The sequence below is a fragment of the Setaria italica genome, chromosome IV (assembly GCF_000263155.2).
Source record: "Setaria italica strain Yugu1 chromosome IV, Setaria_italica_v2.0, whole genome shotgun sequence".
In the NCBI taxonomy this organism is placed as follows: Eukaryota; Viridiplantae; Streptophyta; class Magnoliopsida; order Poales; family Poaceae; genus Setaria; species Setaria italica.
In genome coordinates, this window is record NC_028453.1 from 29,470,870 (window position 1) to 29,484,916 (window position 14,047).

Below are 14,047 nucleotides of genomic sequence, written 5' to 3' on the forward strand. Positions count from 1 at the left end.
CGATAAGCCGAAAATTTAAGGAACTTTTCGTAAAACTGCGTGCTCCCGTAGCAACCCCGGGATGGTCGGATCGCCCACGATCGGACGTCCACGAAAAGCCCGGGTGACGCGATAGCACCCCGGAATAAGGGTAGTTGATAGCGTGTTTGATTTAATCCGGACGAGATTCACATAAACAAACCATAATCCAAACATATAGATTCAAATCGACAAAGCGAGATCCTTTTGGCTGCGGTTGCTGTACACATTTAATGAGCCGTAGTTTGACCTCCCACGCCCATTGACGCTTCCTGGCAGAGAAGGCGGGCGCGAGAGTCTGTGTACTGGCCGGCCACGCGTTTAATTTTTTTTTCCAAGACTGACTCGACTCGACCGTACCGGGCCCGGCCCAGCGTGTTCCTCCCTCTAGCACGCCTCGCGCCGCGCCGTGCGCGTATAAAATCTGCCGCGGGCTCTCGCTCCCGGCGCGGCGGCACAGACCGAACGGGATTCCTTCCTCCGAATCTCGACACAAAATTCCCCCAACCGCACGGTGCCCGCCCGTCCCACCCGGCGGCGGAGATGACGCAGGACCTGGAGATGGCGGCGCGCCACGGGGGCAACGGCGCGGCCGACGGGCGGTACTACCCCCAGCCGCGGGCCGGCGCCGGCGGCGAGGAGCTTGACGACGACGGCAGGAAGAAGCGCACAGGTAAGCTAACAACTAGAGCCCAGTCCCGCCGCCGCCTTCTCGTCTAGTACTATCTTCCCCCTTCTCTCATCTCCTGCGTCCTGCCTCGGAGGAAGGCAAACCAATCGGAGGAAAGCAAACCAAAAAGAAAAGAAAAGAAAAATCTAGGGGCAGTCCGGCCTCCGGCGTGCATACAACTGCCCGGTGCTAGCCGTGGTTCCTCGCATCGAAAATCCTCCATCGATGATCGAAGGCAGTTGTAGCAGTAAAAAAGATAGCAGGGCGCCTTGCGGACTTTGAGGTGGTGCCCGTTGTAGGCTGGGGGTAGTTGGTGTTCCCACGATGGAGTTCGGGTGAAGATTTGCTTCCTCTTTCAGGGGAAGTACGGCGAGGCGCCGAGGCCCACTCTTCTCTCTCTCTCTCTCTCTCTCTCTCTCCCTCCCTCCCTCCCTCTTTCTCTTGATTTGCAAGCTCTCCTCAAAGTGTATATCATCATATCATCTATTACGATTATTATTATCATCATAATCGATTTAGGAAGAATGGCTCAAAACTTTCGGTGATATCGATGGGAGCAGCACCAGCTGCTGAATTTTGTCTCGGCGCTGCACAACGGGACGAGTCAGTCATCCATCCGTCCCTGACGTGCACGGCCCAACAAGATCCTGTCTCGTGGCAGCTGGATGTTGCTGCATCGTTGCCAGATTGGACCTGCCAGATTATACTAGCTCGTCTTTGTTTTGCGTGCCTGGAGGAGGAGAGGAGGACTGGAGGAGGAGGACGACGCGCTTGCGGGCTTGGGGCAGCTGGGACTGCCCAGTGCCCAGCATGGGTCGCGTGCTGGTGCTGGTCCAACGCAGACCCAGGTCAAATGACACGGCGCAGCCGCGCAGGGGAGCGGCCTGCATTACGTCATTACATCTCATTATTAATTTATTTGGATTTTTAAATATATCTTTAGTACAGAGCTAGCAGAAATGCTGTGCGTTGCTATGGATCCTTACTTGCTCTTACGTTCTTATTCGCTTGTTTCTAATATGTTGGCTTCGCTTCACAATATGTTGGTACATTATCTCTAGTAGTTCTCTCCTTGCAAGTATAGTAGTAGAAGATATTTGTGCGTGGTTTGATGTCATCTGTTTATTTTGTGGGACCCACATATGGAAAAAAAATCACCGCTTAACTTCCGCTCTATCCATTCATTGGATTTCCCCTGTACTCATCGTCATCTAGCCAGTTGCTGCCTCTTCGTCCATCGGCGCCACCCGCATCTTGCCCCTATCCTCGCCGTCGTCCAGGCGCTGTGCATCTTACCATCCTCGCTGTCGCCCAGGCAAGCACTCGTCCTCCCTGTGCCTAGCCTCATTCCCGCTTCGAGCACTAGGCCACAGCGCCTCTGGCCGCCATGAGCAGAAGTGCGTTCTTCTCTTCTTCTCGTTTTCATCCACCTCCCTTCTATAATCCACTCCAAATCGTTCCAATCAAGTGCAAAATTGAGCCCCCAATTGCTAGATGTGGAGGTCTTAGTTCCGGATCTGAAGGGAATGGACGTCATTGACGGGGAGGGGGGGTGAGGTCCCAGGCGAGCGGCAGTAGTGCGTGGTGAGCGTGGGGAAGGTTGGCCACACGAGCGATGGAGCGGTGGCGCGCGTCCCATGCCGCCGCCGGCAAGCACGTTGTATGGGCGGGACAAAAGAACAGGAGCAAAGGTTGGACCTCGGATCAATTGCAGTAAAGTTTAGGGATGTTTTTGCAAAATCGTCATGACATATTCCAAGGACTGCGGGTTGATTACGAAAAAGGTAAGGGATTTTTTTTTGCAAAACAACCACGACGGTTGGAAGAAACAACCGCTCTTTAATATTAGGTAGAGATATTAGCCATGACTTCCATAACATCGAATACTTTTCATCGGAGGACCAATTTCCTATTGATTTTACTTTCCAAACAATTTCCTATTGATTTTACTGGAGTAATTCTTTTGGCATTAGACCATTTTGGAATGCAAAATACAGTCAGTAGGGACAATAATTACAAAAGGGCAGCATCATTATTTCATCATTTGTTAATGCAGGAGATATTGAGACACTAGTGAGAGGCAAAATAGAAAAATCTCTTCTAACTCAGAGATTTGCTACTTCTAAGAGGCCATTAGATGTTAATCATCTGATTGTTCGGAGAATTTTAGTGAAAGATATCACTATTTTATATTTTATATTGAAGTAAAGTTGCTTGTTTTTTGTTCTCCCTTGTGTACTATCCAATGTGCATATTGGAATTGTGTTAGGTTAAAGGCAAACTTGTTCCGCAGAGCTTAGATGCCAATTGACCTGGTACATATTTCTACTGCGTGCTTCTGCCCTAGTGTGAATAGGGAACTACTCGCATGCAACTTTCTGATTCAGCTTGTACTTTATAGATAGAATCCTTCTTCTGCACGTGTTGGACAAAAGTTACAGTTCTTTTTGACCGGCAATGTTTAGCACTTGCTTTTACACGCCACCGGTGTCTTCGACTGCGAGTGTTAATCAGCCTGCGTTTCCATGTCAGGGGCCCTACCTTGGGGCCTTAATCTTCAACAATCAACATACCTTTTGGCTGGTCTTCCTGGTGGTTTTCTCTTTGTGCAGAATCTGTCCTTGACGCAAAACCAAAAACATTTGGATGACAGAATCCTTGCTTTCTGTTTCTCTCCTTCACTTGGATACTCTCGCTGAATATCAAACATTCGCGGAAAATATGGTCAGCAGAGTTACTCTGACCAGGAGTCTAAACATCACATAGGTGGATTCTTTGGGTGGGAGGTTGGAGCAGTACTCTAAAAGAATACAGGCATGACCTGCTTCAGTGTGAGGGCTAATCAGCTGCATCTTTTGACCTGATAGATCAAGCTAGTCGGCGAGGAGATATGACAAGCAACAGTCAGCAGCAATGAGCTTATCAATGCAAGCATACATACACCGTAGGCCGCCGTCTCTGACCTTTTGGCACACACCCCTATGAACACCATTGCTCCCTCTCTTTTCCGCTGGACAAATACATATCAATATTTCCCCTTGATTTCTCTTATTTCATCTCATTAAAGGAGGTTGCAGATGATATATGAGATCATTTCATCTCACTATTGCCCCCCTAATGTTAGCAATACACGCGTTCTTGTCTGAAAGGATGAGGAAATTAAAAAGGGGCAATGCGTGGTATTTTTTTTCCTGTCCTTTAGTCCATTGCTAGGACGACAATTACATCCTATGCAGATAGGAATATAGGATAGCATTTTTATGCCAGCAATCCCCAAGCAATCAGCCAGGGCAGTCACATATTTTATATAGCACCCTGGACCAAACGGAAATCAAGGGGCCTTTGTTTGTTGAGTGTTGACCAAGGGGCGTGCGAGAGGCCTTTTTGTTATTGACTTTCTGTGAGGGGACATGAGGCCTTTTTGTTATTGACTTTCTGTGAGGGGACATGAGGCCTTTTTGTTATTGACTTTCTGTGAGGAGACATTGTGTCTCCGGCGTTCAATGATTCATTTGGACTTGTCTGTGCCTCTCTGACCATGTGAGACAGGGACACAGGTCTTCTTCTCTGAATTCGGGCATGTGTCAGATTTTTGTTTTAGGTTAGGGCAACTGATCGAATTATTGCTTGTTAATTAGTAGGTGATGATATATAAGGAGCATTATGTGTTTGTGTACTCCAAATCTCCAATGGGAGACTCTGGTCAACAACTCGTAGAAATACAATTATTTTCTTTCTAAACAAAAAATAACTTTGCATTTCAATGTGGTTAAAGGTTCTTGTCATTACTCAGGCACTGATCGTATTCGTGCTATAAACATTCAAAGATTCAGAACGGTTTACTGCAACTTACAGCTCATTCAGTTTCTTGATCTATTTCAGGAACGGTATGGACAGCGAGCGCACACATCATCACGGCGGTCATCGGCTCTGGCGTGCTGTCCCTTGCCTGGTCGACAGCACAGCTTGGCTGGGTTGTTGGACCGGTGACCCTGATGATCTTTGCCTTCATCACGTACTACACCTCCAGCCTCCTCGCCGACTGCTACAGGAGCGGCAACCAGGCCACCGGGAAGAGGAACTACACCTACATGGATGCCGTCGCTGCATATCTGGGTACATAGCTGCTTCATGTTTTCACCTGAAGTAGACCAATGAATCATTTTCTGAATTTTCACATGGAAGATGATGTATATTGCGTACTGTGTATGAATTATGATGCAGGTCGATGGCAAGTCTGGTCCTGCGGTATTTTCCAGTATGTCAACTTAGTTGGAACTGCCGTTGGGTACACCATTACAGCGTCCATCAGTGCGGCGTAAGCAATTCTTGCAATAGGCTCATTCATTCATAGATTCTGATGATCCTCCAATCTCATCGTCGACTGAGATCTCTTTTGGTTGAATTGACGATGAGCAGGGCTGTGCACAAGGCCAACTGTTTTCACAAGAAGGGCCACGCGGCAGACTGCAGCCAATACGACACCGTGTACATGGTTGTCTTTGGGATTGTGCAGATCTTCTTCTCCCAGGTCCCAAACTTCAGCGACTTATCATGGCTGTCCATCCTCGCCGCTATCATGTCCTTCTCCTACTCGTCCATTGCTGTCGGCCTCTCGTTGGCGCGGACCATTTCAGGTGAACTAGCTACAAGCCTGTAAATTTCATCAAGAAGGTATTTCACAATGATATATAGACTTTCTGATCATCTTCTGACACATTGTGTGCCGTGATGTGTTCTCACAGGCAGTACTGGTAAGACTACTCTGACTGGCACTGAGGTCGGAGTAGACGTTGATTCAGCCCAGAAGATCTGGATGGCACTCCAAGCTCTCGGCAACATTGCGTTCGCGTACTCCTACTCTATGATTCTCATAGAAATCCAGGTAAGCACGAGCACTTAATAAAAATGTTCAGAGTTTAGCAATACGAACTCCAGTCAGTCACTAACTCTTAGAACATAAATTGAAACTTCAGGACACAGTGAAGTCCCCTCCGGCCGAGAACAAGACAATGAAGAAAGCGACTCTGCTGGGCGTGTCGACCACCACGGCGTTCTACATGCTCGCAGGCTGCCTTGGCTATGCTGCATTTGGGAACGCCGCACCGGGCAACATCATGACTGGGTTCGGCTTCTACGAGCCCTACTGGCTGATTGACTTCGCCAACGTCTGCATCGTGGTGCACCTGGTGGGCGCCTACCAGGTGTTCTCCCAGCCCATCTTTGCTGCTGTCGAGACGGAGCTCGCCGCGCGCTGGCCAAACTCCAAGTTCGTCACCGGCGAGCACCCCCTCGTGGCCGGCAGGTTTAACGTCAACATGCTCAGGCTGACGTGGCGGACGGTGTTCGTGGTGGTGAGCACGGTGCTCGCCATCGTGATGCCCTTCTTCAACGACATCCTGGGCTTCCTCGGCGCCATCGGGTTCTGGCCGCTCACCGTGTACTACCCGGTGGAGATGTACATCCGGCAGCGGCGGATACAGAAGTTCAGCACCAGGTGGCTGGCGCTGGAGACGCTCAGCTTCCTGTGCTTCCTGGTGTCGCTCGCCTCGGCGGTCGCCTCCATCGAGGGCGTCACCGAGTCGCTCAAGCACTACGTCCCCTTCAAGACCAAATCATGATGCATGATTGAGCTTCTCTGTGTCACTAAAGGGTTAGAAATTGTGTAGGACCATGCGATGCTCGCTCAAAGCATCCCTAGGGCCTAGATGTGTTCCGGGGAGAGTTATCTTCCGTTCTGTGGCTCAAAAATCCGGGGAGAGGTTTCGATGGCGTCTTGGAATTGTTCATTGTACAAAAGCCTGGGTTGATATAAGAATTTAAGAGGTAGCCAGCCTTGTTCAACCTGAAAAGAATCAAAAGGCAATGCAATCAATGCGAATTGTCCAGCCGTGCAATTAGGTGCCGGGCAGTTATATACTCGCTTTGGTTGCAAAAAAAATGCATGCGGTTTTATATTTGTGCGCCACGATTAAGAAAGTACTCACTGTCAAATTGTATCATCGCCAATTCATTATACTAGTCCATCAACGTGCAGGAGCACAACCTAATATTTTTAAAAGCTATTGAATTTGAAAATTATTAGAAATTAAACTCCTACCTAATAATTAAAATTGTTAACCTATTACTCTCTCATTTTTTCAATACTCCAACACAATACTCATATAGATATTTTAAATATTGTTGAAAATTTAAGGGGTTATTTTAAATATTGTTTATAATGGCATGAGTGGGTAATTTTGATGAAGGTTAGGGGTTACTTTAGTTAATTTTATATAATGGCAAAGGTGGGTAATTTATATATAGATTTAGGGGGTTACTTTAGGATATTTTTATAATGACATAGGTGGGTAATTTTTTAGAAAATATAATAGATCCAATAGCTATGATGATTTGAGTTTACCGATTAATGGCCAGATGCTTTGCTTTTTTGTGAGAATTTCTAGAATTTCTCTCTTTTTCTAGAGTATCCATCTAGGAATCCTAGGTGACTTCACCTGGAAGCTTCAAAAGGAGTCTCCAATTAGTAATAGTAAGATTGGTGAAGATGGCTCATTTATTTGTGAGAGGGCTAACAAATAATCAAGTGAAAAGGGAGGGAAATAGAAAAAATTTAGTATGATTAGAAATTTTAGTATGACTTACATTCATTAGAAAATCTAAAATAGGCTAATTAACTAGGGAGAGTAGCTAATTGACACGTTTGAAATGTGGTATGATCAGTAAAATCAAGAATTATTCTGCAAGAGATATTAATGCATATTTTTATGGACTAAAAGATTTAAACCAAATTTACTAATATCGAGGTAAAATGTTTTGCTAGAATCTGAAGCGATATTTTAGGCACAAGATACAAAAAGGTAAATGCCACCTAGGTGTTTTAGAGGGCTCGCAAAATAGATTATGTAATACTTTTTTTTTCATTTTCTCGGATAGAAAATTATAGTTAAAAAGGAGAACCTATAATCCAATATCACAAAGTCTCAAATGGATAATCTACAATGACTATGCACCTTGTAACTTATATGTTGTAGACTATTTTCTTGAACAACCATATACTAGAAATAGTACTCCACGCAACCAGCACTACTCCACGGCTACATGGGATGTTTTGTAGAGGCTAGCTTCGTATGACTGTGTTATTGGGTCATCACAACGATTGGCATGTGCGGCCAAGGATTTTTGTAACCAGGCACATAGATAGCGGTCTATTTAAAGATTAATTGCCATTAGCGTGTTTGTTGGATCATGTTAATCCCACTATCTAGAGGTCAGTGTTTTCAAAACTTCGTATCAACTGGTTGCACTGTTCTTAAAAATCAAAACAAAGCTTCCTTTCTTCGAAAAAAACGTGCATCTCATTTGCTCTGGCTCTCTGCCTCCCCCCTCACGGCTGCGCACGCATGGCTTTCTTCTCTATCTCCGGTAGCTCTGCGACCGCGAAAGACGGGGAAAGGAAGCATAACATGCGTCAACCTGTGGTCGCTCCACGCCCAAGCTTTACCTGCCCACCCGTGCCGCGTTCATTTCCATCGGTAGCGTGGCGCTCTCTCCCTCGCTCGCCGGCGCCCCTATGCCTATATATAGCTTCCCCTATTCCCTCTCCCGTCCAATGGCCGGCCGGCGCCGCACGCGGAGCACACACGTCTTGCTGCCCTGCATGCCACCGGAGGAAGGCGAGGGAACCAATTAAGCACAGTATTCTCTGCTGTGGGCACGCCGGGGTCTGTAGTGGAAGAAGGGAATGAGCGGCGGAGCCATGGACATCGACATGCGAGCCCACGGCGAGGTTGACGACGACGGCAAGGAGAAGAGGACAGGTAAATGAATCTCTGACCTCGCTAATGTTGAATCTGGGCTTCTTCTGGATGTTTGATGAACAGACATGGGCAACTGAACATGCATGCCTCATGCAAATTAACATAAGCGGCCGGGGGGCAATGATCTAGACCAATGTGTCATACTACGGATTATATCGTGAAATGTGGAGATTGGGAGACTATTTTTTCAATAGTATGGATATGCATCAAGTGTTTAGGACATAATATATCACAGTAAAAAGAGATGCATAGGAACTAACATTTGTCTTTTTAGTTTTTTTTCAAGAATTTTCATTTTAACTTTAAAGAACTTTATGGTAATAGAAATAACTAATAATCGTTTTTTAACTCGATTCCTACGTCCTTCTCAAGAGATTACGAAGAAATCTCTTGGACATCCATCTTCCAGTATTATTTCAAGCTTATTTTTATCTTAGTAGCACGCCTTAGTGAAAGTTAGCTCATATCAGCTTGTTAGGTGCTGACAATGGTAGTGGGCAGGGAAGCAAAGAGGATAAAATAGCAATGTGGTGGCAGAGGACAACAACCACGGTAGGGAGGGACTTTGCAATTGCAGTTGCGATGATGGTAATTTTGGTGTGAATAATTGTGCTAAGGTACGGTGGGGGGTGGGGGGTGTGGGGGGGGGGGGGGGCTCAAGCCCCCTACCTCCCCCAAACAATGGATACCCTCTCTGAGGGGAAAGAAAGAAGAAGAAGAAAATGAAAAAAAGCGTACCTATTCTTCAAGGCTAGATCCACCATTGAGGGTATTGTGTCCTGTGGGAATCGGCCGGTGTGTCAATGTGCTAAATGAATTGGAATAGATGTGCTAAATGATTCCCAACCCTCACAAGACCCTCTAGAAGACCCTCTAGAATTTGTGGCGACATACATACACACCCTCTAGAAGATGAATTGGAATAAATGTGATAAATGATTTAACTATTCCTGTATTGAAGAATATGTTGAGATAATTTTTTCAAGTTCAATAAATTCAAAAGTAGTACAACAAAGTAATACTACTTGCATTGGTTTCGTATCCATGCTTGCACAGGTACGGTATGGACGGCGGCGGCGCACATCATCACGGCGGTGATCGGTTCCGGTGTGCTGTCGCTGGCGTGGGCGATGGCCCAGCTGGGCTGGGTGGCCGGGCCGGTGATCCTCCTCCTCTTCGCGGCCATCACCTACTACACCTGCTGCCTTCTCTCCGACTGCTACCGCGTCGGCGACCCTGCCACCGGCAAGCGCAACTACACCTACACCGAGGCCGTCGAGTCCTACCTAGGTACTCGAACCAAACACTTGCAAATTCAAGAAGACCAAACAGAGGCTTCGTGCAAATCAGCAAATGTTAACTTCACATGCAGAGATGGATGTAACTGACTCTGCAAGAACTCTACTCTTCCTCTCTTCTTTGTGCAGGCGGGTGGTATGTCTTTTTCTGCGGCGTCTGCCAGTATGCCAACATGTTCGGCACCGGCATCGGCTACACCATCACAGCGGCCGCCAGTGCGGCGTAGGTCCCTGGATTTGTACTGATTGATGAATGATGATCAACCTAACCAAACGATGTCTACTTGATCTACTGACTGATCAATCGGTTGTTGGTTTGGGGTTTTGGATGGCAGGGCTATCCTCAAGTCGAACTGCTTCCACTGGCACGGGCACGACGCTGACTGCACCCAGAACACGAGCGCCTACATCGTCACCTTCGGAGTGGTGCAGGTCATCTTCAGCCAGCTCCCCAACTTCCACGAGCTCTGGTGGCTCTCCGTCATCGCTGCCGTCATGTCCTTCTCCTACGCCACCATCGCCGTCGGCCTCGCCCTCGGCCAGACCATCTCAGGTAGCATATACATGGTGTGCACCAGCAAATAGTTCACATACTCCGTACTTGATAAATATATCTCTGTGTGTTCAATCTGCCAGGTCCCACGGGGAAGACGACGCTGTATGGCACGCAGGTCGGAGTGGATGTTGCTGACACAACGCAGAAGATATGGTTGACGTTCCAGGCTCTCGGCAACATCGCGTTTGCCTACTCCTACACCATAATCCTCATTGAAATCCAGGTGAGCGAAGATACTACTCCTGCTCTAATGGCCGCCGCAAGAAATTACTTGTGACGAGCTGGCGATGACGGCGGGTCGGGTACGACGGTGCAGGACACGCTGCGATCCCCACCGGCCGAGAACAAGACGATGCGGCAGGCGTCGATCCTGGGCGTGGCGACGACGACGGCGTTCTACATGATGTGCGGGTGCCTGGGCTACTCGGCGTTCGGCAACGGCGCGCCGGGGAACATCCTCTCCGGCTTCTACGAGCCCTACTGGCTGGTGGACTTCGCCAACGTCTGCATCGTGCTCCACCTCGTCGGCGGGTTCCAGGTGTTCCTGCAGCCGCTGTTCGCCGCGGTGGAGGCCGCCGTGGCGGACCGATGGCCGTGCTCCAGGCGGGAGCACGGCGGCGTCAACGTGTTCCGCCTGGTGTGGCGCACGCTATTCGTGGCCCTCATCACCCTCGGCGCCGTGCTCCTGCCATTCTTCAACAGCATCCTGGGAATCCTGGGAAGCGTCGCCTTCTGGCCGCTCACCGTCTTCTTCCCCGTAGAGATGTACATCCGGCAGCGGGAGATCCCGCGGTTCAGCGGCGTGTGGCTGGCGCTCGAGACGCTCAGCTTCTTCTGTTTCATCATCACCATCGCCGCCGGCGCCGCGTCGGTGCAGGGCGTGCGCGACTCGCTCAAGACCTACGTGCCCTTCCAGACCAGGTCGTGATGGAGTATACGTACGCCGCCGTGCTCGTCAGAGGGAGCCGGCCGGTGCTGGTCTAGTCTGTGCGCTTGTAAAGAAGATCCTCACGTGCTGGTCGAGCATGGGGTGTGTAGGAAGCTGCTCAAGCTCCTTGATTCTGAAACAGGGGGTCTGCGATTGTGGGTTGGATGGCATGGCGCCGTTTTGGGCCGGGATGAGCATAGGAGAGCAGATCCTTGTGGGCGTTATGAAATCCTTCTCTATTCTTGTGGCTAACTTGCAGAATTTATATAGCAGCAGATAGGAACTGTAAAATTTAACCAATAACAACCAGCAGCTAACAGTACTCAGTTTGCTAAGCAGTATACTACTGGTTTCAGTTATAATTGAACTTCTCCACTAGAGTATGCAAGCGCATAAATATTTCCATTTCACGACACGTGTAATCTAAACGGAGAGGTCAATCGATTTAGACTTAAATCGAGAGCTCCTGTATTACGTCTTGAGCAAACCAATAACAACAAGCAAAAAGTAATTCTCTCCAATTAACTCCCACCCCTATAACTTGAAGAAGCTCACCGGCACTGTTGGGATTCGAGGTTTTGGGTTGGGTGGATGGTCTCTGGACTGTGGAACTAGAGGGATGGCTGGAGGCAGCGTCGGTGGGGTGTGAGCCGTGAGGCCACCAGCCAGGTGGTGGAGGACATCTGGTGACCGGTGCATGCAATGGGGGCAAGGAAGAGGAGTGGTTTGGAAGGGTGGGGGACGGGGCGGCGGTGGGAGGCAGGCGAAATAGCACGGTGGCGAGGTCACCACCAGGCGCAGGGCGGTGGTGGAGGTCAGCGGTCTTGAGGTCGGGATCGGATCATCACAAACGGAGACGAAGAGGATGACAAGGATGGCAGCAAAATCTCCTCACATTCGGATGGAGGAGGAGTAGAGTGAAAAAGGAGGGAATGGGAGGATGGAAGGTGGTGCTTGATTGCGTCAAAGGCGACGCTGGCGAGGAGGATGGTAGCGTGGGCGGATTGGGCGGAAGACTGTAGGGGGAGGGCAAAGGGAGGTGGAGGTGAGCATTTCTTCTATCTTTCCTTTCTTTTTTAGGACCACTAGTGGATGGAGATGGGCTGACGGGCTAGGAGAGCTCTCGATTGATTGATATTAGGAGACCCATCTCCTGCTAGCAGCCTCCTTACAATAATATCACAAATTCAAAAGCAGCACCACTACTATTAGAAAAACACTACAGTGGTTTCTTGCTAGTAGTCCTAGATTACTAGGGTATTGGTGAGATCTCACTAAATTAGGCTTGAATGTGCACAAAGAGTTAATCAGGTTGAAGATGATAGGTGGATCCCACAAGGAAATGAGAAGAAGAGAGGGAAAGAGAGATGGGTTGGGTAGAGCAGAGGTTTGGAGAGGTTTTGGCTAAAAAATCCTTTAAACATTTTGTAGTTTAGAATTTAAGGTTATTTTTTTGTTGACGCAACATCTGGACCTCAGGCTTCTACGTTGAACAATACGGAGGACCTAGGAGATCTGTTTAACTCCAGTATAGGCTCCAAATCGGCTCGTGAGTGGTGCAAGGTGTGCCAGTCAATTTGACCTGAAAATTGACAAGGTAAACATTAAATTCCTGAGCCGATCGGCGGCGAAGCCTTTTGAACTCATGGGCAGGCGTTCTTGGAATAAATACCATGACTAATAGATATTTAATATAAGCATGTGGTGTAAATAAAAACATTAATTGCATGTGCCATCGGCTATGTCAGCCGATGGGCTAAGATAAAACATTATAACACAACAGCCATAAAAGAGAGCCCTTGTTAACTATGTGCTTATTAGATAAGCTAATGGATCTAGCCAATGTCTTGATAAATGTATTAAACTCAGACAAGGTAACACGAATGAGAGGGCATTGGCATCAATCTACTAACTTAAAAGATTAGAACGTAACAGCAAGGATAGCCAATGCTGACCATACACAAGGAAGATACATTAACAGATCTTAATCAATGTCTTGATAAGTGTATTGAACTTAGACAAGGCAACATGAATGAGAGGGTATTAACTTCAATCTATCAACATAAAAGACTAGAGCATAATCACCAAAGGTCTCTTGCCTACCGCTTACAAGCCGATTAAGGTAACAAAATCTAATCAATGTCATGACCGTGAATTGAACTTAGACAACATAACATGGTGAGAGGGCATTAACTTCGACCCATTAGTCTTAACAGACAAGCTCGCGGCAGCAAGGCCTCATAAGCGCCACTATCAGCTCAATGACATCATCACACTTCTGCGAGATACGGATAAGATCCAACCAAGGCTTTGGCTCTCAATAGTAGAACACTGACGTTAGAGGTCAGACGGTTAGCAATACAAGGGGTAGGGGTAAAGATCTATCGGACTTAGCTTGTGTAAAATAGTAAAAGCATGCAAGATCTACTTGCCGATACGATCTGATAACTATGAACATTTAAACAAATCAAGGGAGCCGATGAAGACAACCTAACCAAATCTAAGCCGTTTGATAACTTGAGCAACGTCGAAAACAAGCAGAATATTGGACAAAGCCTAGAAAGTTCTACTTGCAATCTAAGATAACTCGATAACTAGCCACACGACAATATTAGAATATAAGACTTAACATAGAAAGTTCTAATAGAGGTCGTAATGACCGGGTGACGGTACTTATAAGCTTGCCCGAGATCGAAGCCAATGCAGCCTTGCATGCTAGAAGGAACTAATCTACTCTACTTTTACTCCTAGGGTTTT

At 47.7% G+C, this 14,047-nt stretch overlaps 2 protein-coding genes across 2 annotated transcripts; both read left to right on the forward strand.

Moving 5' to 3' along the window:
• Window positions 1-455: 455 nt before the first annotated feature.
• Window positions 456-6,603, forward strand: LOC101764592 (amino acid permease 6). Its single transcript, XM_004965548.3, has 6 exons — window positions 456-691; window positions 4,571-4,804; window positions 4,913-5,006; window positions 5,108-5,325; window positions 5,434-5,573; window positions 5,665-6,603. Exons 1-6 carry the CDS (start codon window positions 562-564, stop codon window positions 6,307-6,309), a joined length of 1,461 nt encoding a protein of 486 aa, XP_004965605.1. The 5' UTR covers window positions 456-561; the 3' UTR covers window positions 6,310-6,603.
• A 1,844-nt stretch (window positions 6,604-8,447) lies between these two features.
• LOC101765008 (amino acid permease 1) lies at window positions 8,448-11,595 on the forward strand. The gene is made up of 6 exons (XM_004965549.3): window positions 8,448-8,508; window positions 9,565-9,798; window positions 9,936-10,029; window positions 10,142-10,359; window positions 10,443-10,585; window positions 10,679-11,595. The coding sequence occupies exons 1-6, from the start codon at window positions 8,448-8,450 to the stop codon at window positions 11,288-11,290; spliced, it is 1,362 nt and encodes a 453-aa protein (XP_004965606.1). The 3' UTR covers window positions 11,291-11,595.
• Window positions 11,596-14,047: the final 2,452 nt, after the last annotated feature.